General features: G+C 27.9%; 2 protein-coding genes and 2 non-coding genes across 6 annotated transcripts; 3 read left to right on the forward strand and 1 right to left on the reverse strand.

Moving 5' to 3' along the window:
- Positions 1 to 4,499: 4,499 nt before the first annotated feature.
- Positions 4,500 to 4,571, forward strand: TRNAQ-UUG (transfer RNA glutamine (anticodon UUG)). Its single transcript has one exon. It is a non-coding gene; the product is annotated as a tRNA-Gln (tRNA).
- A 7,366-nt stretch (positions 4,572 to 11,937) lies between these two features.
- NAC094 (NAC domain containing protein 94) lies at positions 11,938 to 15,125 on the forward strand. Of its 2 annotated transcripts, none has more exons than XM_020346339.3 (4): positions 11,938 to 12,301; positions 12,430 to 12,772; positions 13,285 to 13,583; positions 14,355 to 15,125. In XM_020346339.3, exons 2-4 carry the CDS (start codon positions 12,595 to 12,597, stop codon positions 14,994 to 14,996), a joined length of 1,119 nt encoding a protein of 372 aa, XP_020201928.2. In that variant the 5' UTR covers positions 11,938 to 12,301; positions 12,430 to 12,594; the 3' UTR covers positions 14,997 to 15,125. The 2 variants fall into 2 exon arrangements, with proteins under 2 accessions (XP_020201928.2, XP_020201927.2); XM_020346338.3 differs by having other exon boundaries at positions 12,489 to 12,772.
- Positions 15,126 to 18,088: 2,963 nt separating this feature from the next.
- On the reverse strand, positions 18,089 to 22,431 carry LOC109787764 (uncharacterized). Of its 2 annotated transcripts, XM_020346333.3 has the most exons (5): positions 21,834 to 22,421; positions 20,487 to 21,748; positions 19,642 to 20,055; positions 18,615 to 18,850; positions 18,089 to 18,513 (listed from the first exon to the last, which is right to left on the reverse strand). In XM_020346333.3, exons 1-5 carry the CDS (start codon positions 21,917 to 21,919, stop codon positions 18,256 to 18,258), a joined length of 2,256 nt encoding a protein of 751 aa, XP_020201922.2. In that variant the 5' UTR covers positions 21,920 to 22,421; the 3' UTR covers positions 18,089 to 18,255. The 2 variants fall into 2 exon arrangements, with proteins under 2 accessions (XP_020201922.2, XP_082923973.1); XM_083067847.1 differs by lacking the exon at positions 19,642 to 20,055 and having other exon boundaries at positions 21,834 to 22,431.
- Positions 22,432 to 24,308: 1,877 nt separating this feature from the next.
- TRNAA-UGC (transfer RNA alanine (anticodon UGC)) lies at positions 24,309 to 24,381 on the forward strand. The gene has a single exon. It is a non-coding gene; the product is annotated as a tRNA-Ala (tRNA).
- The last annotated feature ends 3,158 nt before the right edge of the window (positions 24,382 to 27,539 follow it).

A 27,539-nucleotide genomic window follows, 5' to 3' on the forward strand; every position in this document is an offset into this window, starting at 1 on the left:
AAAAAATTCGCAAGAAAGTTTCCAGCGAAAAAAATATGTAGGAAAGTTTCTTGTGATTTTTTTTGCAAGAAATTTTGCAAGAATATTTTTTACAAAAAAATTAAAGAAATTATTACAAATTCTATCAATAATTCTTCAACTTTCAAATGCTCGCAATGAATTCATCCGAAACATTTGTTTTCACGCCTCCTACATGTGATACATAATCTTTTAAATTTTAAGATTGTAGATTATAAGTCTAACACTCAACCATACAAATCAACTTATAAGGTAAGTATTGTCTCAACTTATATACTTTTTAATTATTTTATTTTCAATCGACGTGGGACTTGAAGGATTTTTAAAATATTAAACTTATAAATTTAAATATTTTTTTTCATTTTTCTTGCGGATTAAAATTGGCAAGAAAAGTTACCTGCAAAATTTTTCTATCATTTAGTAAACATTACTTGCGAATTTATTTTTGCAAGAAAATCTGCAAGAAACAAAATAAAATTCTTACAATAATACTTTTTGCAAATTTTTACTATGGAAAAAAATTGTAGCAAAATTTGCAAAAATTTCTTGCAGATTATTTTTCATAAAAATTTTTGTAAGAAATATTTGTAAATTATTTTTCGCAAATAAATTCGTAATTTTTTTTGTGAAATTATTATTGCAAGAAAATTCGTAAAAAAATTATACGAATATTTTTTTGTAAAAAAATTCGCAAAAAAATGACATTTTTCTAGTAACGTGAGTTTTAGTGTGTAATAAATACTTATTACAATGACAATGTATTTATAGAAGCACAAATATGCTGAGTTCGTGAGCATGAAGAAAAATATAAGTAACAAATTAGTTTTTTTTTTTTTGGTTTTAAGTAATAATTACTACTTTCGATTTAATATATTGCAAATTATTAAGATTAAAAAAATTAATTAATATAATTATTTTTAATTAATTTTATAATAGTTTCAAGTTTTATTTCACATGTATTTTTTATTTAAGTAATTATTATATTTAATGTTAGTTATAAGTGAATGTATTAGTATAACAAAAATTTAAACATGAAATAACTTTAAAATTTAATGATTGTTACTTATATTTAAGATAAATAAAAAATTCAATTTGTTATTTATAATTAGAATTAGGGGTAATATTAATTTTTAAAGTTACTCATGGTTAGATTTTTTTTAATTCCTTTAGTTTATTGTTAATTCTATTTTCTTATATATTCTCTTATAACAAGTATTAAATATAATAATTACTTAAACGTAAATAATATATTTGAATATAATTTGAATTTATGAAACAATTAATTATATGTAACCAAATTAATTACTTTTCTTGATGATTTGTCTTATGTTATTTATAATTAAGATTGTGAGCATTCTATTTTTTATTAAAAAAAATATTTTTTTATAAATATAAAAAAATCTTAACTACTTTTAGTTCATTTAATGATACTCTTCCTTAAATATATATATTTTTTTTAATGTATGATCTTTTAGTTATATTACTTTTTTTTTGACATTTATAATAAGGATAATTTTAAAAAATATTATGAGATTAGTAAAATTTAATATAAATAACTAATTTTCTTATAATATGCATAAAATCACTTTTTTTTATGTAACAAAGAAATAATTTAAGAATAAAACTTAAATACAAATTTTTAAGTATGGTTTATACTGTTTTTTTTTATTAAAATTTAGTTTTACTCCAAAAATTTATGTAAATATATATTATTAAGGTTTACATTAAATATAAATACATATTATATTAAATATAAATGAATATTATTAAAATAAAACTTCAATTCTAATATATTAGTAAACTTACCTAAGAAACTACATATAAATTTTGTCCTTAGTTCTTGATAAAGGTAGTTCATTGTTCATCGACATATTTCAGAGCATATGCATTTTGGGTTTGAGTTGATTTGAGTTAGGTTGATGCAGCATTTTGGACTGAGATAACCTACTACATGATTGGGCCTCAAGTCTAGTGTAGGATAACTTTCTTTACTCTTAATAAAAAAAAGTAGAATTTAAACAATGAAGTTCGAAACAAAGAATGCATGAGCAAGTTAAAAAAAGACTAAATTATGAAGTGAAAAAAAAGAAGTTAAAAGACTAAATTCAATCGTTTGAACTTTCAAGTCTTGTTTCATATATTGCTGCGCAAGCAATAATGGAAACTACACAAGAAAGTGATGTAATTTGCATTTTTCAACTAGTTCACATACACATGAAATAAAACTACATAAGAAATAGATGATAATGCATACGTGCATGGTTTAACATAATATTCTAAGATATATTCTTGGCATTTAATTCATTCTTTTCCTCGTTTGTGTGTGATTGTTTAAAAAAAAAGAAAGATATACGGTAGCAATGGCTGAATTGCCAATGGTATCAAAATGGAATAACATAACATGAGTCATGTTTTGTATTTGATATACATTATATAAATAAAGCAGAATAGAATATAAGATTAAAAAAACAGAAATATGTCTGACTCTACTAGAAAAGGTAAACAAGGAACTAAATTAAGAATTGGGTTTTATTCTTACTTGGATTTGTCATTATAATTGGTGTAAAACCCATTTTAAATTCTTAAAAAGTTACATCATTAGAGTAAACATTTTGTTAAAGTTACATGGCAAGATTCATAGGATAAAAAAATCAAAAACCTCCACAATGTTGACTATTGAAAATGAAAAGATAGAATAGAGTATTTTTTTTTTCTATCTTGTCATGGACATTTTTCAATCTATTAGGTTAAAGATTAATTTTACTTCCAGTATTGAGAATGTTGTTGATTCGATGAATTATTGCACACGATTAAGAATAATTATGTCATGGATTCTCTAATGACTAAATTGTTTCCACAATATGTGAGCATATATTATCTAACTACACCAACACATTGAATTATAGTCCATAATCACATGTACAAAGGAAGTAAATAGAATTTGATATGTTTTATTTATCGTACCATATTATATTAAAAAAAATGTATAAAGAAGTCTTCGTCACTAATTAATCGGATAATTTTATTGGACAGCAAATTTTTCATTTAAATGAGTCAATGTGAAATGTGAACATGGAATTTAGGGACAAATATTATGCTTAAGTTCATGGCTTTACGTAATTTTCCTTATTATAATATACTCCTTAATATATATATATATATATATATATATATGTGTGTTTCTTCAGTGTTTTTGCCTATTATTGACAAAATGTAATCATAAAATATACATAAAAAATAGTGTTTAAATTTAAATATATTTTAAGCATTTTTTTTATTAATAAGGAGGCTTAAAAGCCCAACTATAAACTAGAATTTACAAGGAAAAAAAAATAGTAAACCTATTAGTTAGTAATAAAAAATGCGTCTAACTTGACGGAGAGTTAAAATAATGCATTTCCTCGGGAAGAATTAATCTTAACTTAACAAAACTATCAACTACTTGATTTGTTTCTCAGAAGACATGAACACAATCTAATTCAAAAGAATCTCCTGACATCTTGACAATCTGGTTGAGAAGAGAGTAACATGGATGTATTTGGGAACACCCATCATTCAAGAATTGAACAACAATAGAGGAGTTATATTCTATTATAATGTGAGAATATCATTGATAATCCATAATCTATGAAAAATACCTCAAAGCTCAGCTTGTACAACAGAACAACTCTCAATCATTCCAGAAAATGCTAGTATGAAGATTTCATTATTGTCTCTCAATACACCACCATAAGAAGTCAAAGAGTTATTAAAAACTGCTCCATCACAATTAAGTTCCAATATATCGGAAGGAAGTGAGACCCATCTGATTACTGCCTTGTATGAGTTGTTCTGAGATGAAATATTAGGCTGTTTATATAATATTTTTCTTAAAACTTGTATGTGACCATTAATCTCGCAAGCTACTCAAGTAGGATTAACATGTCTGACAAAATGTTAAATTATTAAGCATGTTATTTAGTTCCGTGTGAAATTACTAAATTAATAGTGCATCACATATACTTTTGAGAGCTACTAATTTCGTGTGAATGGATATAGTGGTTGAAACCATGAATATTCCACATTCCAATACACATTATCCTAACACTGATAATTACACACAGTAACTGTTTCTTCTCACTATATTTCAATAAAAAATAATTAATTAATTTTCAGGACAATAAAATTAATAAGAAAAACTATTTTCCAAGATTCTGTACATATCATTTGCGACTTTAATAGGTTAACTATCTTCGAACTAATAAAGACGGGTTAACCAATTAAATTCCTAAACTTATGTATACGATTTGTACATTAAAATATTGACCAACCAATCAGTCAGCCTCATCAGTGGGGCCACAAGTAAACCACATCATCAAGATTCTTCAAATTGATTGATGAAAATCAATAATAGTTCATGCAATTTTCAAATTTCTTTTCATTAAAATTTATATGATCTTTTATTTGAAAAAAGTAGTATAATAAGAAGGTCCTGTTCGTAGGGTTCTATGGTGTAGTGGTTAGCACTCTGGACTTTGAATCCAGCGACCTGGGTTCGACTCCCGGTAGGACCTTTATTATTAGCATGTTTTTAGGTTAAATCAATCCTAAATTTTATTGTATTTATAAACAATTTTATTCGATTACAATTTAAAGGGGATCAACATATTTTTTACACCATACAAGGGGATCAACTAGAATGTTGTTTTCCACCAAGTATAAATTTTTAGCACCCGACATAAATATTACATGTAATAAGTGTTTTATACATAAAGATAAATATTTGTAGATGTAATTATTTAAACAATTAATTAGAAACATATATATTATTATCACTCATCAATTTGTTTGAAAGTCAAATCATTTATTTTAAATGAGGTGATTTTGTATAAGAATAAAATTATTTAGTGAGAAATTTCATGTTCAATCATCATCATATGTTAGAATAATTTGAACAAGCGACAATTATTACAAATGAGTGACAAAGATCCAAGTTGGATGGGTTGACTTTTAAGTTACAACAGAGCAAAATGAGGTTCTCCCGCAAGGTTTGAGGTGTTGGAGATCAAAGATGCTATATGGAAATGTGATGGTGCAAATAGCCTTGATCTGGATGGCTACAATTTCAAGTTCATAAAAACCTTTTGAGATTTAATGAAAAATGATATAATTAGGTTCTTGGAAGAATTTTAAAGAAATGGAAAACTACCAAGAGGCAACAACTCCTCCTTTATTTTATTAATCCCAAAAGTGAATTGACCTACAACTTTTGGAAGAATATAGACCAATCTCACTGGTTGGTTACTTATGTAAGATATTAGCAAAAATACTATCAACGAAAATGAAGAGGGTCTTACCAAGGTTAATTGACTAGTGATAGAGTGCCTTTTTGGAAGACAAAAATCTGATGCATAGTATGATGATAATAAACAAAATAATAGAAGAGACAAATAGGAAAAAAGGAGGTGCATCCTTTTTAAAGTAAATTATGAAAAGGTCTATGACTCAGTTAGCTGAGATTTTTTGATATATATTGCTACAAAGATTGAGTTTTTGAAAAAAGTAGGTTGAGTGGATTAAGGAGTGTCTTGATATAGGACATGTGTCAATATTGTGGTAGAAGGTCTTAGTGGAATGATGAGGGAAATAATGATAAAGAATTTGTATGCAAGTTATTTGGTTGGGAAAAAAGATACAATTTAATTTGTTGCAATATGTCAATGACACGATGTTTATGGGATAAGAAAAGCTCAACAATATCATCACAATTATAAGTATCTTATGGTGCTTTGAGTTGATCTCAGGATTCAAGGTAAATTTCTCTAAGAGCAAGTTTGGTGCAATAGGGATGAAGTCAATAGATTTAGAGAGGTTTGTAATTCTCCTGAATTGCACCTTTCACATATTTAGGTCTCTCGATTAGAGTTAACCTAAGGAAAGAAGTAACTTGGAGGCCTATTATTGACAAATTCAAGAAAAAGCTCTTTTCTTGAAAAAATAAATTTTTATTTATGGTTGGAAGAATTTGTTTTATAAATTCTGTATTTATTGCTCTTCCTCTATATTTCTTGTCTTCTTGCAAGATGCCCAAAGGTGTGGTGAGGAAATTAGTGAGCATCTAAAGGAGTTTTCTGTAGGGAGCAAAGGAAGGAAGGAAAAATAATTACATGGATCAAGTGGGGAAGGATCTGTAGGCCAAAAAGTCAAAGAGATTAGGAATTAAAGAATTAGAAATTTTTAATGACTCACTAATGACCAAATAGAGATGGAATCTATATCATGAAAGGGACAAACTGTGGGGCGAAATCTTGGAATCTAAATATGGAGGATGGAAAAATTTGTTTGGGGGAGATGTGTGTAAATTAGCATCAATATGGTGGAGAGACCTTTGTAAAGTGTGTGAGTGTTAAAACTAACTGAAATGGTTTGACAAAATGATAGAATTGAGAGTAAAGGAGGAGAGCACACAAGATTCTAGTTGGACAATTGGTTGGGGGGAGGATTGTTTGGCAAAGACCCTTACAAGATTATTCTTGAACTTCGAATAACAACAAGAAAAAACCATGAACATGGGTCAATGGGAGGGAGATGTCTAGGTGTGGGATCTCAAATGGAGGAGAGATCGGTTCAAATGGAAAATAGGGCAAATGGAGAATTTTCAACATTTATTGTAGAATGCCAAAATGCAAAAAAAGAAAATAGGACAGATGGCTCTGACATGATGACATTACAAGGACATTTTTAGTTAGCACAACATATACTTCATTACACAAATTAATAATTGAGAGTTAGGTGGATAACACAATGTCTCGGATATGGAATTTGGAAGTTCCCCCAAAGGTATTTATTTTGTTTTTAAGGTTGTTTAACAATGGATTACCAACAATAAATAACCTCCTTAAAAGAAATATTCCATTGGAACTTGAACATTGTTACTGCCTTTTTCTACCACACATATGAAGAAATTGTACATGTTTTTTTTTCTTATGTAGGAAAATAGATACATTGTAGAAGGAGTGCTATAGGTGAGCATCAATATCAACTGTGCTACCACAAGATCCAACACAACATTTTAACCAATTGTCATATAGTTTCTCAAAAGCATCAAGGATAAATGACAGGTTATGTGGTGTGTTATCATCTGGAGCATTTGGGGCTTAAACAATTGTATTTTCAAGGAAACTACTTTTGATAGACAAAAATTGAAGCAAGACATCAAATTATTTTCATAATTGTGGCTTAATTTAAACAAAGGCTTTTTTAATTATTCATTTGAGCAGTGGAGTGCCAAGTGCGTATTTATCTGTGTAGCCAAGATAAGGTGTAAACAATTGTTATACAATAAGGGTATAGAAGAAATCAACATGCAAAGACACCTAAAACATATATAGATTTATTTTGTTATTTACATTAATAGTCGAGGGTTATTTTTATTGGAATGTTCTGTTTCACTTGAAATAGTGTTGCAATGGTTTATTTTATATGAAGGTTGGGAAGGGTCATGTATGGTAATTAGCATAGTTTATGTTCCGGTTCATGTAAGGGATGGACACCCCTTGTATCCTTTATCTTCTTTCTTAATGAATTTTTCTTTATTGGCAAGATTAATTTCTGACTTAAATAACAATAAATTTCAATGATAAAATTAATTTCTTTATTAATTAGGATTATTTTATCACAATATTAACTATTCCTAATTACTTATTTTATTATTGATTTTTAATATCTATTTTTCTTAAAAAAATCATTTGATTGATTATGTATATTTTCACTTGATTTCTTGCATAGTTATATGATGATAATAATTATTATGTTAAATAGTATTTTTAATTTATTTTAATATTCTACGATTTTAATTCTCTAATTTTTAATCTTTTAACATCATAAAATTCACAATTTTATTCAACTGTTTGATGTTAATCTTTTAATTAATAAATTAAAATATTAATTATGACCTAACATTAAATAATATAACAATAAAATATTAATTTATGATGATATTAGTGTTTAAAAGACTAATTTATTTTGAATAATTATATTATTGATACAAAATATTTATTAACTTTATTGATGGCTAATATTATTATTTACAAATTATGCTGCAGCTTCAATATCACTTTCAAATATGAAAATCCATGAAAATTTCTCTAAATAAATTTAATCAACTAAATATCTAAGTGCGAAAAGCTATACAGAAGCTAAAATCAAGTTTTTTTTTTAAGTGGTTGTAAGGTGTATTCTAAAATATAAAGAGTAAATTTGACATTTTTAGATTTGATTTTTGTACGTGTTAAAATAATAATGTTTACTTAACAAAAATCATGTCTTATAAGAGCAGATTAATTTTTAATTATTAATTTTAAAATATTACATGAATTATATAAAAAAATATTGAAGCTCAAAAGCCTCATTTTAATTTTTTTTTATAAATTTTTTATGTTACATTATTTGGGGAAGGCCCACGTACCCCTTTATTTCTTATTTAGAACAAAAAATAATTTTTTATGCATGACGTGTTACTTTTAGCATCACGATAGAAGTTTAATTTAATTATAAAGTTAAATTACATTTTTAGTTTTCTATTTTATTTTTTAGATTTTGTTTGATCTTTTATTTTTTTTAAAAATTTAATAGAGTCCCTTATATTTATAAAGTGACTTAAAATGATTCTTTTTTTTTCTCTAATAATCAATGTTAAATTTTTTAGCATAGTTGTTGATATAACGAAAATTTAAATTGAACCTATTTAAAAATATAAAAGATCAAATCAAACACTTTTGAAAAGATAAAAGACGAAGATATAATTGTATATTAATACAATTTTATAAAGTGATACTAAAATTAAAATAACTTAATAATAATTTATAATGTATTTCAACATAATAATATAACTTTGAACTTTGAATCAATTATGAGTATGAAAATAAGTGTATTTACATGATAAATTTATAAAATTGAAATCTTACATGGCAACAAACATTACAAACATGAAGTTTCATTTGTTTAAAATCACTAAAAAAACAACTAGCTCAAATTAGTCCCAAAAAATCACATATCCTAATGAGTAATTAAAATATGTGTATACAAAAATTGGACAAAGACTTTTACATTTTAATAACTAACTAAAAGTTGTCCAAAAAAATAAAAGATTGAAATTTCCACTTCTTTGTTAGTTTGACTTCCTTCTTGGTTGTTCTTGTAAGCGGTTGTATTTGGTTTGGTGTATGGATTGAATTTGAGTTAATACATATGATCGTATTTAAGTTTAATAATTTGGTTCTTTATATTTTTAAATAAATTCAATTAAGTGCTTTATATTTTTAATAAAATAAAAGATTAAAAATATGATTTATTATTAATTATAATAATACTTTTTATTTTGAATTCCATAATTTATCTAATAAAAAATAGTAGGTGACAGACATCGTTAATGAAACCAAACAAGACACAATCCAACGTTGGCTTTGAATCTTTAATTTGAGTCATAATAATTTAGGGAGTGATGATATGAGACAAAGAGATTTAGGTTGGTGGGGTTTGACCAGTTTTGGAACATGGGTTGTAAACCCTAAGGCACACGAAACAGACAACAAGGGCTTCAAACGAGGCTGGTAAATTCACAATGTTTGGATTTTGTAGTCTCACTCACTGATTTTTTCGAACTTAGTAGAGTCTCCTTCCCATAATGGACATGGTTAGCAAGTTTATGCCATGTGATTTGAGCATGTCGTTAACTTCTCTGTACAATTCATTTGGAATTATCAGAAATAACAACAACAAGAATCTTGCTAAAAGATAAAAAAAAAAAAAAGAGAGAACTAAATAACGTTTAACATACACAATTTTTTTTAGAATATACACAATTATTGTTAGAGTAGTTGCCTAATTTTAGAGGATTAATTAATTAGGAAATATTAATTCTATCTAGCTTGAACAAAGTAAAAGATATTTAAGGTTAGTTAAGAATGACAATTGAATTAAGAACAAATGAATACCTATAAAAGTTACCCATAATACCCATAATAAGTCTTAGTCTAGGAATAAGTAATGGCTTGTAAGTTGTAACTTTATATATATAAACTACAGGTTTGACTACTGATATATTACATCCTTTTTATGTTATGTTCTAATATTAGCATTTTGATAAATTGAGAAGATATCGAAAAATCACAAAGTTAAGAGGATAATTGGTTGCTAATATACTATATTACTTAACTTGTCTCACACCCATACTTATATAATAAATAAAATTATATAATAGAATATTTATCATGTTTTATAGTTTGAATTTAAAAGATGTTTAGACTTTTTTAATTGAGTTTGGTGTTATAATTTTATTTAGTGATTAATGGTATGATAGTTTAAAATAATTTTACATTATCAATTAAATAAATATCACTGTTAGTATGATTTATTTATTGTAAAATTCAACAATAATTAATGATATGTGATTGAATAAAAGTGTAAAATTACTTTATATTATCAGTGGATCACTCATTTTCTTTTTTATTTAATATTTTGTTATCGTTAATTTTTATATTTCATTATAATATTTAAATAATATTTTTATTAATTTATAAAAAAGTAGACATTCAAATATTTCATTTAATTAAATTCTACATAATATAGATCCAAGTTTTTTTTTTTAATAAAAAAAACTCTTATCATTTCATTAATAAAAAAAGTTTCAATACACATAAGAATCAAATGAAAAATATGGTGACTAGCACATAAACTAAATAATTTTGCAATATAAATATTATGAAAAACACGATTAACTTATCTCTCAATGAAGATTAACTTATCTCTTGATGAAATCAATTACACAATTTTGTAAATGGCTTAAGTGTTTTTATTTTTATTTTACGTGGACTAACTACAAATCCAAATTATTTACAATTTTGATGAGATGATTTGAGACTATTAATAACTTATTTATAATCAAGTTAAGTTGCCAAAGTCAATTCGTAGCCTCCATCAAACCCATTCTTCTGCCTTTTAAACCAGTGATAATCCTCGGTAATGAATTGCTTTTGTTGATACTTAGATATATGATAGGATTGAGCATAGATACTAAAATTTATTTTTCACAGGTAAAAGTGTTGGTGGACTACACACCGATATTAATTCCTTCTTCAAAGACACATTCTAGAGTAAGATTTATGATTAAGATTAATTTGGCCTCCAATAAAGTTTAGCAATTTAAAATAAAATCCATCCAATTTTACAACAAACAATTTAAAATAAATCCTATCTAATTTTAAGACAAATAATGATAAGAATATTACCATCACTAAATTAAGACAGACTCATTAAATAAAGTGTAAGATTTATTAAATTTTTATATTTTTAATAAATTTTTGGCTAAAAATTAAGAAGTGCAAGAAAAGTATACAAGAGAATATCGTTATCACTCCAATATCTTTGAATGCCATAGTAAATAAGATTGCTCTAGCACTAAAATTTCATCCATTACCATTCCAAGGTCAACTAGTTGTTTACTCAAACTGTGTTTCCAAGCAGGTTAAATGGGAACGCCCTCTCTATCAAGAGTGTACAAGTGTATCCAATTGGATGAATTATTTTCAAGAGTAATGTTTTTTAAATTACCTAGATTGATGACAGGTCACTTGTTCATATTTATGACGGAACAAGATGAAAAGTTTGGTATATAGAAAAGGGAATGTTGCAATCCAAGAATTAGCACAAAAATGACAAAATTTGTCCCTAAGAAGAATTAGGCAGAGAATTGAAAGCAACATCAATAGTATTATTATATTTTCACACAAGAACAATTCCAAATAGAATTACTTATCTGTAGAAATGAAAAGAATAATCACGTTAGAAGCTTGCCTTGTCATATTGTGCTTGTCTTTGATTTGTTGAAGATAAAAGGAAATGTTTGTGAGCATCATCGATGAAAGTGAAACAATCACACATTCACAATATAAAAACACCCCATAATGCATCTAATTCTGCAGTCTCTTCTGATCCTTAATCTTTGGCCATTCACACAAGTATATTAGGCCAAGTGAGAAGTAAGAAAGATCCATTGCAAACTTGAAAGGGGTTTTACTTTTCTTGACTTTGTGACATCTTTCCTTGGCATGTGTTTCATCATAAGGAGCTTAAATATCTCACAAAGACAACCACTTCTCAACACCAAACTCATCTTGATTTTCATCCAAGTTTTACACTCTCTCTCATTAGAGACATCCTAAAACGGAGGCAGAAGCTTTGGGAACAGAAACCTTCTTGAGAGAGCACACAACATGGCCTTGGACTAAGCAAATTTGCACACACTGTGAGTTAGCATAACTTGAAACTTTTTATTACTCATATTTGAGAACAGCACATTAATAATGGATTTTGTTTTGTTTTCCAAAATTTGCAAACTACAACATCAACATGATTGTGTTTCCATGTGTGCAGATATGATAGCCATGATGGGTATTATAATAGTATCTTATATTGTAATTGTCACTTACTAGGTTGAAGCTTCTTAGAGATATTGGAACAAGTGTTGACATCTTGAGAAGCCTCTCTCTATATATTTGCATTTGGTTCTTGGACAAGAAATTCAGAGAGAGAGAGAACATGGAGGAGAGGAATGAGATGGAAAAGATTGAGGATGTGATGCCAGGCTTTCGTTTTCACCCAACTGATGAAGAGCTTGTTGATTTTTATCTCAAGAGAAAAATTCAGCAGAAGTCTCTTCCTATTGAACTGATCAAGCAAGTGGATATTTACAAATATGATCCATGGGACCTTCCAAGTAAGAACTCTTCTGATTCATACTCATTTTTTTTTCTACCTTTCTCTTCTTTTGCTGTTTTGCTTTATGCCACATAGTCAAATCTTACATATAGGGTCAGACTAATTTTGCAACCAGGTTTCCACTTTTATTTTAGTTCCTACATTTTAAAAAGGGCAGTGTTAATCCTTGTATTTCTGAGATGTGTTAGATTTTGTCTCAGGCCAAGTCAAAATTGAAGTATAGGATCAGAGACAAAACCTATCAGAATTTTTTTTTTATAACTCACACTATTCAACTGAGTTAGACCCTGATAAAATCTATCACAATTTAAGAATACAAGGATCAAAACCTTCATTTTTTAAATAGAGAAACTAAAACTAATTTTGACAAAAGTTAGTGAGAACTTAACAATTTACCATTTTCTTTTACTAGAGTGAGCAATAGCATCAAAGGTTCAAACTGTACAAAACTTGACAATTCTTTTTTCTGATTCTAACTTGGTTTCAAATTTTGTTTTTATGAACGAGAAGAGCTGGCAGGTACTGGGGAAAAAGAGTGGTATTTCTACTGTCCAAGGGACAGAAAGTACAGGAACAGTGCACGTCCAAATAGAGTGACAAGAGCAGGGTTTTGGAAGGCCACTGGAACTGACAGGCCTATATATTCCTCTGAAGGAAAGTGCATTGGTCTGAAGAAGTCTCTTGTGTTTTACAGAGGCAGAGCTGCCAAAGGAATGAAAACTGACTGGATGATGCATGAGTTTAGGCTTCCTTGCATCTCAGACTCAGCCCCTCCCAAAAACCTTTCTGACAAAAGCCTCCCTCCAAGTGTATGTATTGCACCAATTCCTTCTACATACATATGTGTTTACTGTAGGACATTTCAAGTGATAACATGAGAGGTTAGAGGGACTAGTCTTGGCCATTTATTACATGCATGGTCAAAATCACTCTTTTCAACACTATTATTGATCAAAATTTATCCAAAATTACAAAATTTGTTAAGTCTGACATTGCATTTAAAGAGTCTTTCCTTATTTAATAGTAGAATTTATTAAAAGTCTTTCCTTATTTAATAGTAGAATTTATTAAAATTTGTGATTTTCAATTGATAGTAAAAAATGTATTAATAAGAAATATCTTAGTGCATGTTGATAACATTCATCCAAGTTAAGACTAAATACTAAATAGTGCATGTATTGATATTTTTATCCAATCACAGATCACATATTACTATATTAGCAAGTTACTTACTTTATAATAATTACTTTAAAAGTTATATTGACGATGAATTTTGATTAAAAATAATATATTTTTTTACATTGACAGTGTATAAAAATTAAACTCTCAAATTAAACTAATCTTTACGATGAATGAACTATTGAGATAATTTTTCTTATCCTTTCACATTCTCTCACCTAATTGTATATAGGAGAGAGTGTGAGAATATGAAAAGAGTTAATTAATAAACATAATAGATAAATAGAAAAGTAGATAGATAGAAAATTAGACAAACATAGCTTTACCTTAGATATATATAGATAAATAGGTTATATGTATTCCAATTTTGATTATTCATGTAGTGCTTTGTGGATTTTCAGGACTCATGGGCAATCTGTAGGATATTCAAGAAAACCAACTCCCTCTCCATGGCACAGAAAGCCTTATCTCACCCTTGGATCTCTCAGTTACCTGGAAGCATGGTACCTGACATGTTCTCACATGGTGCAAACTTTCCCCAGCTAGGATCACCAGCCATTCAATTTTGTGGTGACAAGCAAGAGTTACACCAAGTCTCCAATGGCACCAACACCAACTTCTCAGCCTCAGACATTAGTCCCACTTACAAACCCATCAACAGCACAGTTTCCAAGCCATCACAAGTTCCTGTTCCAGATGGAGACCTTTCTGACAACTTCATATTCTGCACAGGACCCACCAAGTGCACACTTGATAATGCTACTTCTTCCATGCTTTCTCCCAACAACCCTGACTACATAGCATTTGAAGAGCCAAACCAACACTATAGTGGCTTCTCAATCAGTCTACTACCCCAAGATATGCAACAAAACTTGAGCACAGAAACTAAAGAACAAGAGTGGGAAACTGTTGTAAGAAACACTGGATTTCCCTTCAGTTTGCCTCCATATGATGCTTGGAAGGCTTCTTCTGTGCCATGGGATTCACCTCCTTGCCCCAGTGACATGTCCACTACCTTTTCCACTAATAAATGCTACACATAGTGAGACAAAATAGTTACATTTATTACAAAAATTAGTATATTTACCAATAAAATCAATACCATTAGGTACTGATTTTACTTGTAAATGTACAAGTATTATATTATCATTGTTTCCCTGTTTCCCTGTTCATATTCATATGTACCTGAATGTAACTACCTCCTGGAAGCATAGACACAAGTTTTATAAACCATGTGCTGGGAAATTAAATAGATCTTCTCATGATAGTTTTTGATGTGACAGGGTCATGCGAGGAAAAAAAAAACTAGATACAAAAGATTTTAAGGAGTCCACGTGTCTATCTTTTTTTGTTCATGTGATTTTGTCATTTGAAAAAATCTTAGGAATGATCCATTTTGAAGTGGGGAGTTAAGTTGTAGTTTTGATGAGGTTTGTTTAGTTATTTGCCTATATGTTTCATGTAAATATAGTTTCATATATCCACGTATAGTTTTTTATTTTAATTTTTTTTTATATATTTTTAATCTTTTGGTTTAATGGTTTATTTATCTATTTTTTTCCTTCTTTATTTTGCTTCGTTCTTCCTTAATGGTGTTGATGAGGTCTAAATCTAAAACTCAATGTAAACTACTAGATTCTCTAAGTACCAAGTCCTTAGTGGTTTTGGTTTTGGTTTTGGTTTTTTTTTTTTTACCTTGTTCCAACTTTAGTATCAAACATAAATATTTAAATAGAAAGATTGAGAGGAGAAAAGAAAAGACAAGAAAAGCATAAATTAAGTATCTAAAAATCGGAAAAAAGAGGTTCTTGGAATCTTCTTCCTAATTTGGAGTATAGGTGAAAAGGCTCAAAGTTAAAACAAAGCATAATAAGAAGATTTATGTTAAGAGAATATAGACTTTAACTTTGGCTTATATAATAAAACATTTGGAGTATGTTTGCTAATCGGTTGAACTTAACTGGAATTAAAAAAAAGTTACTCATAATTTTTTTCCTTTTATACATTGGAACGTGTAATTAGGACCGACTCAACATATTAATTATTAACCTTAAAATAAATCTTAAATTTTTTTAAAACTAATATTAATATATTTTGATAAAAATATAAAAATATTTTAGAGATGGATCTTGAAAAAAGTAATTATATTTGTATATATTTTAAAAATAAACATTTTGAAGTGAATTTTTAAAAATGTAAAAAATGATTTTTAAGTTATAAAATCTTGAAAAAATATATAATTTTAATTTTAATTTTTTGAAGGAGACTTAAAGTGAATACTTTGTTTGCTTAATGTTTAGCCTTTGAACTAGTCCTATTTGTATATATATTTTTTTGTTGAATACGATTTTAAATTGGTATTCAAACATATACCTAAATCACTGTATAATAGTAATAAAGAGAAATAGAATACTATAAAAGAAGTCAATAACCATATAAATTCAAAACCTTAATGTGATAAGTGTAAACTTAAAGAAAATAGAATACTTAATGATAAAAATAAAATAGAATTTATTTTTCACTATTTTGGATAAGGAGTACTATTAGCACATGAATTCACATCACCATGAGAGGATATTAGTGGAGGAATGTGGTGTGCAAGAATGAATTTGAGAAGTGAAATGTGACATTTTGTTTGTTAACTTTCTGTGCAAACAAATTCACGTATTACGTAACAGGGCCTAATCATGAATTCAGTGATGATCTTGTGCATGAGGGGACGTGAAAAATTAAAATTAAAACAGTGTTTGATCATTCGAAGAGCCATTGATAAAGCAGATATAACACGTATAGAAAATATATAATATGGTAAATATGTGGATAATTAGATATACTACACACGCTAAACTCTTAATTAACCTTATGAGATATAAATATTGTTATTAAGCAAAGAAGCCAATTTTCTAGTCACCGCGTAGAGTTAATAGAGTTACAAGTTTCTTTACTTTTAACAATGTCAGGATGATGGAGTGTTTGCATGTATATGGATTAAGTGGTGATAATTTTTTTATCACAATTTTTGAGAAGCGGATTAAATTTGGTTGTAGTAATTTAGTGTCATCTTTTGAAATTTGTGATATTAATAATTTCTATTATAGTGATTTATATAAGAATATTGATATAATGGAAAGTTGATTTAACATAGAGTAAATTAGAGCAATAATATAAATACTACTAGAAAAGTTTCATTTTCCTGCAAAAAAGTATTCGTAGAAATATTTTGCGAATTTTCTTGCAATAATAATTTCACAAAAAATTTTACGAATTTATTTGCAAAAAATAATTTACAGATACTTCTTACAAATTTTTTTATGAAAAATAATTTACAAGAAACTGTTGCAAATTTTGCTACAATTTTAATGATCATAGAAATTTTTTCCATGGTAAAAATTTGCAAAAAATATTGTAAGAATCTTATTTTGTTTCTTGCAGATTTTCTTGCAAAAATAAATTTGCAAATAATGTTTACTAAATGGTTGAAAAATTTTGCAGGTAACTAAGGTGTCCTAAGGTGATTTTTATTTTCAATATATATTTTTATTTGTATTCTTTTCCCCTGCTATACTAGAGCCTTAGTTATTTATATTCCCACATTTCCAGTAGTGAAAAATTCAACAAAATGGGCTCACTGTATCAGACTATTTAATGGACTCAATGAATTTAAGTTGAAACCCAAATAAACTTTGTTCAACATTTATATTTAGACTCGGTTATTGAATTTGAGTCTTATACTTTAATGCGCGGCTCATTAGACTACCAAGGTTCCATTAATCACAACATATTTTTCATTTTTATATTTTACATGCATTTTTTATTTTAAAAAATGTTATTATTTTAATTCCCTATTTCTTTTCCCTTAAACAATTACTCCCTTACATTAAAATTTGACGACCTACTATTTCAAAATTTTCCAACTCTTTTCCTTTCTTAATTTATACAAGTTTAATTTAATCAGTAATTTTAATTCATTAAAGTATATTTCTCATGACAAAAATATCCAAACACTGGATCACCAAAATTAGCTTAATAGATAAAATATATTTCTTATGACAAAAATAATAAACTCACAGACCCAAGGATTTGACTTAATAAGCTGCTTATAAACAAAACTCTACACGCATTTTATTAGACTGTCTCAAAACATGAAGATGGTTTCTTTATTTACATAAGAATCATACCTTATTCTGATTCTAATTCATCATAAATTATGCTTAAATAAAACTTTGTCTGCATGCACAATGGCCTTCTATATGTGAAGCAACATATATACAAAAAGAAAAAGAAAAAAAAACTAGCAAATAATTATTGACAAGGAAAAAGTAAGAAAGATGGTTCTATATGTATCCTTCTGTTTACAAAGTTGATATTATTTAGTTTATTACGACACCATGCTAGTTGATCCCTTGTTATTTTCGACATGTTCAACACTCTCCAAATCAATTTCATGTCTCCTCGAGGGAAAAGGTAAAGAAAATGATCTCTACCACCTTCCTCATGCTTTTGGAACTTCTTCAGTATGCTACTTCTGCTCTTCAAGAATTCATTAAGTCTCTTTTCCTTCTGCATATCCAAACATGAAAATAAAATTGTTTAAGAAAAGAAGAAACATTATGAAACCTTTTTCAGATAAGCAATTGTTTTTGAAGCCTTAATTAAATTACCTTTCGAAGTTCTGCTTGAATCTCCATAAGGAATTCTGAATCTGCAGGATCTTGGAGCTTTACTTGAGTTTCTCTAGGACCTTTATGGATCAAGCTAGATGCATCTTTATCAGCTCTAATGAAACGACAAATCATCCTGATTGATTCTTCCAAAATGTCTACTAGCATGTCACTTGTGATATCATCTTTTTCTCCATCTCTTGTTTTGAATTTCTCTTCATCACTGGTGCTGTCCTCTGTAGCCAATTGAGGTTCTATTGTCATGAGATACTGTATGATTTATAGTATATAAATCGATTTTTATATGGTCCTACTCTAGATAGCTCAAAGGGACACTATAAAAGTGAGGCTAATCAAAGTAACCACTAAATTGCATTCAAAAGTAGATGTACCCAAATTTGCAGTATATTGAATAGTACAAAACTTAGGCTTGTTTCTTAAGGTGTTTTTGATGTTTTTCAATTAAAATTTTGTCAACTTTAAACGTCAACCAATATTGTACGGATTATTGAGAAGAAACTCTAATTTTGTTAGAAAACAATATTAAAAACATAGAAGGAACAGTATCTATGTATTGACTACATAAGAAGGTTTAGTACAGCACTCCTAACATATTGTATATTATTGACTAAAATTAATTCAAAACTACAAAATTATGATCGAGATTATTAAATAAAAAGTGAGATGTTGTGCATAACTTATATTTTATGGGTAGACAGATGCTGGAGCAAGGCAATTACACAGTGATATTGTGATCTTGCATTGTTATCTATATATATATATGACATGATATGGTGTAACCTTATTCACAATTCAATAATAGAAACGGTCCACTTTGCTCATGAGAATGTAAGCACATTGCTGAATTTGTTAAATTGTTGTTTGGGTTTGGGTCCAGTTATTGCTAACATGAAACCAACAGAATTGTGATTTCAAATAAGATTTACTCAATAAAAGAAAGTATGATCAAAAGAGTAATAAAGAATACGTTGCTAATATTTCTCTTGTTGATATCGAAAGTTTTAACCTCTTATGACTGGAATTTGAAGAAGATTTTGCACAGCACAACGATTCCTGGCATAGTATTCAACTCGTGGACCTTGGAAAGGTTCATTCTCTATAAATCTTAGCAGAAGCACCTGAAATTGTTGGAACTCTTCTGCTACTTCATTGTAACTTTTCATTCTGTATTGGTCAGATTCCCATAACTCCAAGGCCTTCTCATACTCCCATTGAAGGAATTCCCAAGAGAGGCACAACTGTCCCACATAAGCCATTTCCAAGTCATTGTAGAATTCTCTCATGAACTTCTTCAATGGGTCAGATTCAGATTTTTTACGTCTACTATGGTGAAAGATGTGTGGAAGAAAGGATGTGACAGTTGGAAAAGAGTTCTCACGACTTGAAAATGATAGCATAAGGTCCTTGGTCTTGAGGGAACCTATAAATATAATATTGTCATGAAACTTAGAAAACGAAATTGTGATAGGATTCTTAACCACTAAACTAAGCACAATGTAAGTGTTTTGAAATAATCCACCATATTGTGCCAACAAAGTAAAAATGAAAGCCTATATATTTTTAACCCATAGGAATCAAACTCTGTACGGAAAGAGGTTACAACTTACAACAACTCACGCACCTTGCTCAATCAATTGAGCTAAGATTTCTTTGATATGAAAGTGAAAGCCTCTACATATGATACCATATATTATGGTTTTTGAAAACAAAAAGAAAATTGTATCATAATGCACTCTTCTAGAAAACTGAATGAAACTGTTCATCAATTAACCATAATATCCTTTATCAAAGGAAAGAAAAAAGAAAGAAAAAAATTTGAGTGAAAACAGCAAAAAGGTTAGAACTACTAACCTATGGCATACAGCTTTTGGTAATTCAAGATATCAAATTTTCGCATTCGTTCTAGGTAACTCTTGTGGAATTTTGGAAGCTCATTTATGGTACTACCATACTGAAACTTTTCATCAATTTCCCATGGCTTCAATTCTTTCATTATTCTTTGTGACTCAGAATTCTCTAAGGTGGTAGGCAGACCAGTGGCTCTGATCTTGTTCAGCTCCATCTTGAGCTGTTCTATCAAATCTTGATGTTCCCATTGTGCATCAAACCGGTAGGAATCCTCAATATCGGAACCTGTTGAACTATGCAAATTCATGCCGTGCCTATATTGAAAACAATGATCTTTCAACTTCATGTTCACAATATCTGAATTCTGAATTCTAGTAGTGTCTTCTAATTTTCGTCTTCCACCCATTATATCTCTATCTCCAACATCAAAACTCTCAGATTTTTTCTCACACTCAGAGTCCAAATCTTCTTTTGTTAACACTATATTTTCTTCATCATGGTTTCTTGAAGTGTCAAACTCCATAGAGGTTCCAAAGTCTTTGTCTGACAAAAATCCATCTCCAGTAGAACTGATGGAATCGAATTCAAAGCTAACACATATGGAGTCATCTTCAGAAAGGAAATTGTCATCAGCTGAAGTTTCTTCAACAAACACATTGGTATTCAGATTCTCCACTAGATGTTCATCAGATTGTTCTATGGAAGGCACAGTCTTGAGCCTCACTTCTGCATCAACACACCCTCTTTCACAACTTTCTGGTTCAATGTTTCTTTCAGATTCATTTTCCAAAGGGAAGTATTTTGAAGGAACACATGGTTCATCCGAGAAGGTGCTGAAACTCTTACCTGAGATGAACTCATACTTGTTGGTGCTTCCAGAAGCCTTATCATAACAAGTGTTCAAAAAATGAAAAGTTTCACTACAGTTCCAAGTTTGGTATTGGAATTTAAAAACCAACCTCATTGTCTCCTCTTCTTCAAGGCCAAAATTTCCAGCATAGTTTGTAACTGTTTCTGAACAATCCTCATTGGCCTTTGCTTCTGGTTCCAAACCATTTGAATCATTTTGATGACAAAACTCTCGTTTAAATTGAATAGAATCAGTAGCTTCGTCAAATCTTTCACTTTTCAACTCTGCATCTTTAGAATAATTAGAATTATTTTTAGCCTCAGTTTTTGTCTCAGAATTGTTTTGGCCACTATGATAGTTTTGTTGGCAAAGATTTGAAGAACAAGCTGAATGGATTGCTTCATGACTGAAGTATCTGCAATAAACATGAAAACAAAAGTTGAAGAGATGACGTAAGTGACTAATATCTAAACTAGTGATGAAAAATTCAATTTAAATACCTCTTGAAGATTCTGGTGAAAACCCAGAACAGAGTTTGCACAAGCTGAGAGAGAAAAATCCAAATATACCCAGAAAAAAGATCCATCCTTTGATCCAAAAACTATTTATATATGATCTATTGTCATAGAAAAATAAGAGTTTTTTCAAGGAAATACCATTTATTCATTAATTCTAACAAACAAGCCATGAATCAATTCATTCCTTTTAAGGAAAAACAGAGGAAGTAAAACAGGGGAGGTCATGCAAACTCATGATTTTGTACCTTCAATATTTCATGACCTTGCAACTATAAAGACTAAGATATGTTCATAAAAAAAATTAAAATCTCAAGATTTTATCATGTTAGAATAAATGGAATTTAGACCATATAGGAAGCATGAATTAAAGGAAGATAAGAACATGTCAGCTACTTGACTTTTGATTTTTGAGCATATCTTGGGTTGCTTTAGAGCCATGAGTTGAGGGGGTTCAATCGACCATTATTCTCTTTTGTATACTCCATTGGTACGAGACACACAAAAAGGGGAATTGTGTTAAATCGAAAGTTTTGTCAATTTTTGTTTTGTTCTTGCCCCCAATTTTCCACAGATAGAGACAAATGTTGCAGGTTTCATGCATTTGTAAGGAATGGAAAATTCATACTCTGTGACGGTGAAAACTCAACCATGCATCGATTAAGAAAGGACAAAATAAATGACTTGAATTGTAGTCATGCTACTTGCACTGTGAGTGTGACAATTACGTATAGTACACACATTTATGTAAATTTAGTTTGCATGTATTTTTAATCAACAAAAATTTACACCATTATTCAACAATGTGTTGCGACTTCATCATTTTTTTCTTCTTCTAATTTATTAACGCATGTATTGTTAGATTCATTAAATTATGTGAAACTTTATGGTAGTGCAACTTTTCTAGTAATGGAACTGCATCAAAATTAAACTCGTTTAATATGAAAGTGAACATACAATTTTTTTTTCTAGTACATTTTATCAATTTTAGTATTTGATAGAAATATAATTCTACTTTATGTTTCGTGTGAGATAACGACAACACGCATTGACTAGTGTGGATTCTCTTTATTATGTGAGAGTGGGGTTGGAATATATGCATTTGGTTTTACCTTAGGCCTGCATGCTACAACCATGGGAAGTTTCCAAGGCTTAAAGAAAAAAGAGAATACCTTATTAAAGTTAAAAGGGATACTTGAGTTATTTTTTTTTTCTTTTGATACGAAGTGAATAATATTTTCTAAAATAATTAAGAAAGATTATAACACTTTTTTAAAATTAGAGAAAAAAGTGACTTATCTCAATGACTTCTGGGTTAGGTTAGGATGAGTTGTTTATTTTGAGGTTAAAAAGAATGAAGCCAATTTAGTCTAACTTAATGGATCAAATAAGTTAAGTCGAATAGTAAAAAAGTTGGTAAAAAAGTTATCAAATCTTTTAACTCATTTTTTTTCTTATATAATATATAAATTTATGCAAAATAAAAAATGAATTAATTTAGCCTAACCTATCAAGCTAATTTTTTTTTGTAAACTACATAAAAATTAGTTCGATTTGCTTTTTAAACTTCAGTTTGTCAGACCGTTTTAAGCTAAATATCTCATTTTAACAATACTACTAAAAGATAGTTTCATACTTCAAGGTGTGTTATTTTTTCTTATATTTGAAGGTGTTTTGTTTTTCTTCTTATATATAAGATTTATTTGTTTAAACTTCTTTTCTTATAAAAATGTCTACTTTTAATAAAATAAATACCTTTTTATTTTATTTTATTTTATGTGTTTGTTTAATTTTTTTTTTATTTTTATAAATAAGCAGACTTCTACTTTTTTTTTTTTTATAAAAGAAGTATCTCATGCCTACTTTTTAAATTAATAATTGTTTTATTTAAAACATTTGTTTAGAAACACTTTATTAAGTTTAAACAAATGACTCCATTTCAGAAGAAAAAAAATGGCTCCATAATTTTTCATATACATCATGTGTTATTCTATATGGTGACCCAATAATTTTGTTAAGTTTTAGCATAAAGAGAAACAGGAGCATATTTATAAATGCAGAAATTATAAGAGTTAATCATCCATACACTGCTAGTATAAAGTTTTTTACATTGATTATTGATCATATCTTTTAAATTATTTTATTTTATTTTTATTTCATTAAATAAGTAACTGACATAATACTATTAAAAGATATGATTGGTTGTTAATGTAAAAAAATTTTACATTGACAGTGTTTAAATGATTAACTCAAATTATAATATATGTTTTCTATTACTAGAGATAATATATCATAAGTTGATGAACATTTTGATTTTTTTTTATTATAAAAGATGGACCCTAAATTATAAAAAAAAATTTAATTGAGTCTTTCATCTTTTTCATTTTTTTTAATCAAGTCTTCGAGATATAAAAATGAAATAAAACATTATTAAGGTTAATAGTTAATAATGATTGAAATGGGGATGTAGCTCAAATGGTAGAGCGCTCGCTTTGCATGCGAGAGGCACGGGGTTCGATCCCCCGTATCTCCAGTTTTACAAACAATATTTTTTAAGAAATATTTGTTTTCAAAAATACATTACATTCAGAAATCATTGATGCTTTAGTTAGTAAAGACTTTTCTGGTATGAATACTTCCATATGATTGCTGTGCTTGCTTAATTATGTGCACTACAAAAAATTCTATCTAGAAATGATGTTAAGATTTTAATTTGAAGTTTTTTTTTCTTCTTTTTTTTTCTTTTGTGCATGAGGCGAAATATGTAGGCCATTAATTGTTCAGATAAATCAAATGGGGGGAAAAGATTCAGCTATGATGAGTAAAATTATTCCAATCACTGGTAGTAACTTTAATGATGACTTCTTCTTTCACCTTTTCCCTTTAATTAAAACAAGAATATCTTTTACAGATATATTATTAGAGTGCATAGAGTTGACAAATCAATTATTTTGTGGCAAAAAGTGGGTTCATTACACATCAAGTACAATCCCTTCAAATGATAACAAAAGGAAAGTGCAATCAAGATAAGTGATACATGAACCTCACATCCAACAGGATTCTCTCTAACTAAATTACTGATCTTCTGCACCTTTTCTATAACATCTTAAGCATTTTGTTAGTGCTATGGTAGTTAAAAGAGAGAATGTAATCACTGGCCAATTTTCTGCTTTAAGAAGATCTTGATGAAGAGGTAGCATAGGAGTGAAATTGTATAATGAAATTGCAAGCTGTAGAGGTTATAATATTAAAAATCCATCATCTTTTTTATAAGATTTAAATTCGAAATTTTATTTGATGAGATTTTTCCAGTTTTATTCGAACAAAAATTTGTTGGTAATTTATTATAAAAAAAATATGATATATATATATATATATATATATATATATATATATACATTACTATCTTAAAATAAAATAAAATGTTAATTACTTTATGTTTACATAAGATAACTTTTTATGAGATATAAAAAGAGAAAAAAAAGTTATAAGATCTATTCAATAAATTTTGTAAGATATAATTAGTAGATAAAAATGTCACGTCGACATACTACAATAATATACATATAAATATTTTTACTGCTATTTAAATGAGTAACTTTTATTATTTTAATTGAATTCATGTTACTTAATTTTCACTCCAATATAATTCAAGTGAAAAAAACCAATTATTTTATATGGTCGATTTAATTCGAAATCTATTAGAGATCTTATGTCAACTATTCTAAGACTTCCAATCATCATTCAATGGCTCTAATTGTGTGATTGCTTGATTTGTCGACTGCACCAAATATGAAATATATATGAAAAGAATTGAGAGATATGGGATCATGGCTATACGTACTTCATGAAATTTGAATACACAGAAAATCCAAATTCATCATATATATATATATATATATATATATATATATATATATATGATAGATCTCATTATATATAACTATTAAATAAAGAAATAAACAACTTTGATGAGTATCATAGTTTGAAATGCTCTTAAAAATCACTTTTCTCCTTTGTATAAATGTATTTGTACTTAGTTTCATGATTTCCCATTTTTTCGACGTATTCAAAACGTAAGTTTAAATTTAATTTTATAAAATTGACTTATAAATTAAAATTATCTTAATTTATATATTTTATTTTGATTTTATTATTTAATTATGTGAGACTTAATTTTATTTTAATAAATTTGATCTCACTCAATATTATTAGACATAGTACTTAGATAAATGATAAATAATTACTTTTTAATAAATCTAAAATAAATGTTGATATCATCTTAATATATGAAACCAAATCTATTTAATGTTACAAAATCAAAAACCAAATCTATTTAATGTTACAAAATCAATTTATTTGATGTGAATTACTTTATTTATATATTTTATTTTCACATTATTTTTAATTAATGTGAAATTTAAGTTTTTCAATATCTTTCGTATGGGTGTGAAGAGTATATGCAAGTCAATTATCTATAGATCAACGTAGAAAAACTACTATTGAGTGAAGATATAACCATTATCTTAAAATTATGTGTAAATGATAGTAAGGTTTTGTGTGTAATTTGACTGACAATCTTATGATTTATTTGGTTAGCAAGGAAGGCGACTGTATTCAAAGGAAGACCATTACAAGTGAAGTCAGTGTAACAAGATGTCTTGCAAAAATCTTGGTCATGAGTTCGAGGTCTCTGCAAAAATTTAACTTTCTCTTTCTATGAGTAAATTACGCAATCAAATTATTATATCAAAAGTCTGTCATGGATAAAGGAATTTCAATCTCTAGTGGTTTATCTATTTGCAATGTTTGGGGTGGGGTTCTTTTTCTGTATTACTCATTATACTTTACTTTGTATTATAAGTGCTCTAATCTGTACCGATAATATTGTAAACTCTTTTGATCATTTTTTGTGATTAAAAGAATATTTACTTGTTGAATGAAAATTTTCCTTTTAAAAAAAAAATCTTAAAATCATGTGAAAACATAAACAAGGAGTCACGTGACTATTTGGTGGGATTATTATTCAAATTTTCTGCTTATTAATAAGATTGGTGACAGCTTATTATTCACATCTTCAGTTGACTTATGGAAATTTTTAATGACATTCTATTGAAATTAATTTTATTTAACTTCATAAAAAAAAATGGGTTCTTAGCTTCTGTACTTTATCTCACAGCATGGAAATTATTTTCAATGAATTTGCTATGATTTGAAAAGCTTGATTTTGCACGGGTCAATAGAAAATGGGGAAAACTTAGTGACCACCGGAGGTTTAAACCTACCCGTGAGAGGATGCAACTTGAGCTCACTGTGGCTTAATATTTTAAGGCTAATCATAGCCATAATGATGACACCATGATATTTAACTCAAAAAGGAGGTTCTGTCCGGAAAATTTTATTATCAGCAAGACAACAACTAACAATATAATTCAAAACATTTGTAACTATATATATATATATATATATATATATATATTTTTTTTGAAGAATCTGTTTACTCTAAGAGTAAGTCTACTTAGATTTAATTCGTTCAATAATTTATGTTCTACATTAAATTTCAACGATCCAACCGTTCAATTTAAAGTTCTTAATGCATAAATCAAATTTGCAAATTTTTAGAAAATTTGAAAATCATTTGATACTTCATTTCATTAATTCGAATCAATGTATAAAATGATTTTATGATTA

The sequence above is a fragment of the Cajanus cajan genome, chromosome 2 (genome assembly GCF_000230855.2).
Source record: "Cajanus cajan strain Asha chromosome 2, NIPB_CcT2T_4, whole genome shotgun sequence".
Lineage (NCBI taxonomy): Eukaryota > Viridiplantae > Streptophyta > Magnoliopsida > Fabales > Fabaceae > Cajanus > Cajanus cajan.

Coding starts and splice junctions, on each gene's coding strand:
- NAC094 (XM_020346339.3), top strand. CDS start 12,595: ATGGAGGAGAGGAATGAGATGGAAAAGATTGAGGATGTGATGCCAGGC. Junction 12,773..13,284: donor TGATCCATGGGACCTTCCAA/GTAAGAACTCTT, acceptor ATGAACGAGAAG/AGCTGGCAGGTACTGGGGAA. Junction 13,584..14,354: donor ACAAAAGCCTCCCTCCAAGT/GTATGTATTGCA, acceptor GTGGATTTTCAG/GACTCATGGGCAATCTGTAG.
- LOC109787764 (XM_020346333.3), bottom strand. CDS start 21,919: ATGGATCTTTTTTCTGGGTATATTTGGATTTTTCTCTCTCAGCTTGTG. Junction 21,749..21,833: donor TTCACCAGAATCTTCAAGAG/GTATTTAAATTG, acceptor TGTTTATTGCAG/ATACTTCAGTCATGAAGCAA. Junction 18,851..19,641: donor TCAAATTCCAGTCATAAGAG/GTTAAAACTTTC, acceptor AATTGGCTACAG/AGGACAGCACCAGTGATGAA.